The 6907-nt window shown below is 38.1% G+C and overlaps 1 protein-coding gene across 1 annotated transcript; it reads left to right on the top strand.

The window, feature by feature from the left end:
• Positions 1 to 397: 397 nt before the first annotated feature.
• On the top strand, positions 398 to 4733 carry LOC107680847 (apolipoprotein L4-like). Its single transcript, XM_016476901.1, has 5 exons — positions 398 to 580; positions 1845 to 2432; positions 2612 to 2647; positions 3213 to 3311; positions 3409 to 4733. Exons 1-5 carry the CDS (start codon positions 570 to 572, stop codon positions 4343 to 4345), a joined length of 1671 nt encoding a protein of 556 aa, XP_016332387.1. The 5' UTR covers positions 398 to 569; the 3' UTR covers positions 4346 to 4733.
• The last annotated feature ends 2174 nt before the right edge of the window (positions 4734 to 6907 follow it).

Below are 6907 nucleotides of genomic sequence, written 5' to 3'. Positions count from 1 at the left end.
AAAGGGCTATATATAAAACACACACACACACACACACACACACACACACACACACACACAAACAGAGCTAACATATGAGTGCTTTTCATGAGAGTAGCATTTCTGTTTCGAGTGGGTTTAACCGGTTGTTAACATATAATTGTTTTGAACCGCTGGACCTCTGTGGCGACGGGCGGAGCAACAAAAATTAGAAAAGAAAGCGAAAGTTAAACCTTCGTCCGGAGCAAAAACAAAAGATTACTCTGGTTTTCACCTCAGTTTGGCAAGTGTCAATACCACAAACACACACACACACACACACACACACACACACACACAAACAGAGCTAACATATGAGTGCTTTTCATGAGAGTAGCATTTCTGTTTCGAGTGGGTTTAACCGGTTGTTAACATATACTTGTTTTGAACCGCTGGACCTCTGTGGCGACGGGCGGAGCAACAAAAATTAGAAAAGAAAGCGAAAGTTAAACCTTCGTCCGGAGCAAAAACAAAAGATTACTCTGGTTTTCACCTCAGTTTGGCAAGTGTCAATACCACAACTTTCCATCGGCAGACTACTCTGAAAAACGATGGACACCAGGTGGGTATTATTTGTAATCTTAAATCAATACAGTTTTTTTTTCTTAAGTTATAGTTACACAAAGTTAAGTAAAAAATAAAAACCCATGTCGGAAGCCATATTTCTCAGAGAGAGAGAGAGAGAGAGAGAGAGAGAGAGGTGTAAACAACGTTAAAGGTCTAAAAATACGTTTTAACAAGAGAGAGAAGTGTAAACAACGTTAGGTCTAAAAATACGTTTTAACAAGAGAGAGAAGTGTAAACAACGTTAGGTCTAAAAATACGTTTTAACAAGAGAGAGAAGTGTAAACAACGTTAGGTCTAAAAATACGTTTTAACAAGAGAGAGAAGTGTAAACAACGTTAGGTCTAAAAATACGTTTTAACAAGAGAGAGAAGTGTAAACAACGTTAAAGGTCTAAAATACGTTTTAACGTGAATTAAGATCAGTCTGGCGAAGTGTAAGGAATTAAACAACGTTTTCTTCAGGTTAGCTACTTTACAAAACAACCTGGAATGCAGAAAAACAAGCTAGCTCATGTTTACTTTCCATATAGGCTAGCTAGTAGCTGTATAGTTTTGTTTTTGGGTGTGAAATTTTATATAACTTCTATAAAGCTCTTATTGAATAACTGGGTTCTGCACTGTGAAAAATTATACAAGATTTGTATTAATCTATTTAACTTGACACAGTTTATTTGTTCTACTTGGCTTAGGTATATGAGTTTGATTTAAATTCAAAGTGGACCACAGTGAAACAGTTGACAGTTTAAAATAAATAAATAAACAATAGGCTAATAATATGGCTCTATTATTGGTGGCGGTTTGCCAGTGTTTCTTTATTATCCTTCAACATCCTGGACCAGACAAACAAGCATGTTTGTCGACATCTGTTTCAGGCAAATAGAGTGACAACAAATTGTTCAGTGGCAGATTCTTGAAACTGAATATTTGGTAATATCCATAGCATGAATCAGGTTGTTTGCTAAATATGTCATGGACTGAATTGCGCATTTGTAAAAACAAAATCCAACCATGAAACTAAACACCCCACAACAAACTGTAGTCAAAAATGTTACCTAAATATTAAGATATTAGATATCTTAAGAGGAACTACAAAATAGCTCTTTTCAGAGAAGCTGTTTTGTATGGCAGCTTAGGATGACCTACATAGTAGTTTAAGCAGTTATTCCAGAACTGTTTTGAAATGCATTAATCACTTATTTATTCAGAGAAGAAATATAATTGCTACTAACTAAACTCCTCTGTTTTGATTCTATGACTCAGGGAACAACTACAGGAGCTCCTGTCAGAGTATGTAGAGGACACACTCATCTGCATTTCGACAGTGAGGGACTTCTGTGACAAACAACAAAAATGGACCCTTCAGAGAGAGACAGAGCTGGATAATATTAGAGACATCAAGGACAGAGTAGACCAAGTCAGTCTTAAGTTTGACCATGTTCAGCGCTCCGAGAACAAAGCCAAGGCTTTTGGGGAATTCCTGTGGAGTGGTTTAACTCAGGTCACAGCTGACTCCAAATATCAGGAGCTGGAGAAGGAACTGGGCGCTGTCCTGAAGGACACACTTGAGGGGCTGGAGAAACTTGACCACTTATTGGATGCAGTGGAGAAGCTCACAGTCACCTCACTGTTTGTCTTCACTGGACGGAGCTTCTTGCCAAAAGGAGAGAGTCCTGAAAGTGTGCGATCAGTCATCACAGCTGCCAGAATGGCCTCTCCTCTCCTCATCCACTTTAAACGAAATGCAGAAACCTTCTTCCTTCCTTCACTTAATAACCTGGATGTCCTGGCCTTTCAACTAGACAAATATATGCGTATTACTGAACAGATCTGTGCGAAGATGGAGAAGAAGTTCGTTTCTGACATTCTTGCAATGTTGATTTTAAAAGGATATTTATCTGATTATATAAACATCTTAATACACACATATTATTGAATAATCTCAGTGGTATTTACTAAATCATCTAAGGCTTTTTCATAATTTCATTAATTATTAATATTTTATGTATTTATTTATTTATTTCTCACAGATCTAAGAGTGTTTTCTGGTCTGACGATATCCATAGGTAAGTAATATAAATAATACTTTAAAGATATGGTAAGATTTAAACATCTTCAAAAACCTATAGGCCAAATTGAGTGGAATCACTAAATCTGAATATATAGTTTGTTAGTTTTTATGATATCCACTAAAATATAAGCCTATATATAATTCATGCAATAATAGCACTTTTCAATTGCCCCTCTCTGACTGGGACTCTTTTATTTGACTTGTCTGTCATTATTCAATTATTGACCTAAACTGGCGAAATGCATAGTTTTACATGTAGCGTGTGATTTAATATTTTACATGAATGACACCCTTTAAAAAAAAAAAGTAATTAAGAATGATATCAGATATCAAAATAATTTAATAAATTCACGAATTTCACTTTTGTGCTATAGTAACTAAATGTGCAAATTTTTCAATTTATTTGCTTTAAAATATTGGCTGATGCATTATCACACTTTCTTAAGAAAGCATTTTCCCTTATCTTTCTGTGCAATGCGAACATCTTCGTCTCTTGTGAAATTTGAGGTAAAGTAGGAAAACTGGTGAGTGTTTGTTAATCATACTGAAACTCTTTACAGATTTAAGAAGGGTCAGCCTGTAGTAAAGTTCAGCTTGATCTTAAGTGAGGATTCCATGCAAAAAATGCTTAATCATTTGAAGCAGTTGTACAAAATAAGGTGAGACCTTTCTTTTTTTATCATGATTAGCTGTTTTCTTCACTCTCAGGTGCATTGTCAATGGTGGCTGTAAACTCTTATCTTTTCTATTATCTAGGATGGACCAGCACACCAGGCTGACCTTCATTTTTCTGGAACACACTCTGCACTTCATTGGTGTGTTCAGTCAGCGTCGCCCTAGAATGGAGCAGTTCCTGTCAGATCTGGAGGAGAGCGCAGTTCAGCTGGACAGGATGAAGATGGGGGCCAGTATCTCCACTGTGGCTGGCAGTTCAGTTGGGATAGCAGGCGGTGTCTTGTCCATCGTTGGTCTTGCTCTTGCCCCCGTTACTGCAGGAGTGTCATTGGCTCTGACACTGACCGGTGTCGGTCTGGGGGTGACCAGTGGTGTCAATAGTGTCGTCACAGGCATCACTGAGGCAGCAGTCAACAACCACCATGGGAAAAATGCACAGAACATTTTCCAGAGATACATGGATGATGTGGGGAAGATTCTAGACTGTCTGGAGCAGGCCAGTAGCGAGGAGCGTTTAGAGGGACTTGATGTTGTAGATATGATGATTGGAGCAGGAAAGTTGATATCTCGTGCTGGAGGAGTGGCCAAAAGTATTGATGTCCTGGTAGATGCAGCCTCAGCTGTTAAAGTTCTCAAAAGTGAGGAGGTGATTGCAACTGCAGCGAAGATCGGGCTCCAGGAGGCACAAAGTGCACGCAGCATTCCCAAACTCGCTGCAGACCTGCCCGACATTGGGCAGCTGGCGAAAGGGACACCACTAGCACTCTCTAAGTCTGCTAGAGCTGGATTCATCACTCTAAATGCCCTCTTTATTGGCTTAGATGTCCTATTTATTTGCAAAGACAGTATAAGTCTGGCCAAAGGGAGCAAGAGTGAGGCTTCTCAGCTCATCCGCTCCAGAGCAGCTCTGTGGAGATCTGAGCTGGAGGCCTGGCAGAAGATCCATGATTCCTTATGCATAGGAATATGGAGGTTTAGGAAGAGCCAGGAAGTGTTGGAGCAACTGTTTCTGCCTTAAATTAGTTTTAGAGTAATTTGCTACTAAAGTACTTTTCAAGATTCAAGAAGAGTTGCGATGAACAAGAAATATTTGTATTTAAATGAATGAATGCAACCATTACAGTTAGATATTCTGTCGTGTAGCACTAATCAATTATCAACACTTGTCATTTCAAGCTGTCTGACTAGTTAATAATTCATGTTAGTAAAATGTAAGCTTTACAGAGATCTGCTCAATATATAGCACATAGTAAATTCATGTTAAAAATCATAACTTAAAAAAAAAAAAAAAGTCATTACATACTGGTCTAAGCTACGTCCAAGTTTAAAAATCTGTTTACTCTATACATTTGTACATAGGCTATGTTTTACATGTCAAAAAACATTTGTATATAACTGATAAAAAATTATTGCATTAATGTCTGACTTATGTGTCGAGGACTTATGATTCATAATGGAGTGTTTATATTTTGGATAAGTAGTCTGGTTAGATCTCATTTGCTGATAGAAGCAGATAGATATAATCTTTGCTCTTAGGGTGGTGTGAGTTTCAATTGCTTCAGTTAAACACTGACAGATCAAGTGATGTGATAAAATGAGTGTACAGTCATGGCCAAAAGTTTTGGCAGTGACATTTTGTGTTTTGCAAAGTTTGCTGCTTAAGCTGTTGTGGTGTTCATTCACATGGTTTCTAGATAATTGTGTAGTGGCCAAAAAAATTAACTTTTCACACAAAAAAAAACAAACAAAAAAAAAAATCAGTTTTCTAATCCTGACACAAAATGACCAGCTAACATTAATTGACTAATCATATCAGCAGCACATGTGAAAGTGTGAATGAGTACTAGTCAGGTAAAATCACTATCATGCTAATTAGATTGTAAGAGCAGACTGATTGCTATAAAAGGAGGGAAGAAGCGCATCCAATCATTGTGTTCTTGTTAGCAATGGTTATACACACATGCAGCCATCATCGCTTTGCATAAAAATGGTCTCACATGCAAGGAAATTGCTACAAAGAATATTGCACCTGAAAGAACCATTTACCGAATCATCGTGAACTTCAAGGAGAGAGGTTCGACTGGAGTGAAGAAGTCGAATCATCAAGAACTTCAAGGAGAGAGGTTCGACTGCAGTGAAGAAGTCTTCAGGACGTCCCTTGTCCAGCAAGTACCAGGACCGTCTCCTCCTGAGGAGTCAGCTTCGGAATCGTGTCACCAGCGCTACCATGAGTCCTGTGTTGTGCCAACAGTGAAGCATCCTGAGACCATCCATGTGTGGGGCTGCTTTTCAACCAAGGGAGTGGGCTCTCTCATAATTCATGAATAAAGAATGGTATCAAACGTCCTGCAAGAGCGATTTCTTCTAATGATCCATGAGCAATTTGGTGATGATCCGTGCATTTTCCAGCATGATGGAGCACCATGTCACAAAGCAAGAGTGATAAAGAAGTGGCTCAAAGATCATTACATTGAAATTTTGATCTCAATCCCATAGAGAACCAGTGGCCAGTCCTCAAAAGGCGAGTGGACAAGCAGAAGCCCAAAAATTGTGATCAACTCCGAGAACTAATAGGCCAAAGGCAAGAATGGATTGTCATCAGTCAGGATTTGGCCCAGAAGCAGTGGTGGACAGTAACGGAGTAGTTTTACTTCGTTACTGTCTTGTGTCCTGGAAACGGGTAAGTGTTTTACATTTTAAGTCTCTTCACGTGTTGTGTGTATGTGTGAGTGTGTATGTTAGTTGTGAGTTTTAAAGCTTATATGAACATGATTACTCCGTCTCTGTGTACGGGACTGGGGAGGCGCTGATCTTTTCACCTCTTAAACTGACTGTTTGATCACGATTTCTAGTGTGCCGTGCGGGGCTGGGAATAACCACTAGAGTGCAGTGTAGTGCAGTGTTGAAGTTTCACTTGTGTAGCGCCGTTTGTCCTAGTGCGGGTGTACAGAGTGAAATGTTAATTGAACTTAATTAAATGTCTCTTTACATAACGGTTATATTTTTCTATGTACAATTGTCAAATAAAGTGATAATTTTCTATAAAATCCTGGTGTTGTGATGTACCCTCTGGCCTCCATTAATTTGATTGAACCTCTTTAAGTTAAAATACAGGTTTATTACAACTGTTTAAGCATAAAGGGAAATTCTGAAAGCCACAGACTGATTCGGGCAGACGAATTATTACAAAAGATCTTAAATGTTATTTATTTTATTTTTTTTAAACTTCCTCAAAGACGAGCAGGAAAAACAGAAACGGGCAACTTTTGTATATCAAAGGAATTTGTTTAATGCTTCACTACTAAAATGTCGCAAAGAATCCTGGTTTAAATTAACATACAAATCTCAGACTTTTTTTTTTCTTAACATTTTCAAACATTTTAAATGTTTTTGAAACCCCAATACTGGCAAAAGCAGGGCAGAATGTTGTGGATGTCATATGTGGATGTCAGAAGTGTTTAAAATGTCTTTTGTTGTTGTTGTTGTTGTTGTTGTTGTTGTTACTACGAGAGTGTTTTCACAAGGAAATAAGTTTGAATGCAAAACATTGTAACAATATATTATGACCGAGCTTTGGTCA

The sequence above is a fragment of the Sinocyclocheilus anshuiensis genome, unplaced genomic scaffold, assembly GCF_001515605.1.
Source record: "Sinocyclocheilus anshuiensis isolate Anshui unplaced genomic scaffold, SAMN03320099.WGS_v1.1 scaffold1230, whole genome shotgun sequence".
Classification (NCBI taxonomy): Eukaryota; Metazoa; Chordata; class Actinopteri; order Cypriniformes; family Cyprinidae; genus Sinocyclocheilus; species Sinocyclocheilus anshuiensis.
Note: the sequence above shows the minus strand (reverse complement) of the source record. Positions and strands in the feature narration are given on the sequence as shown.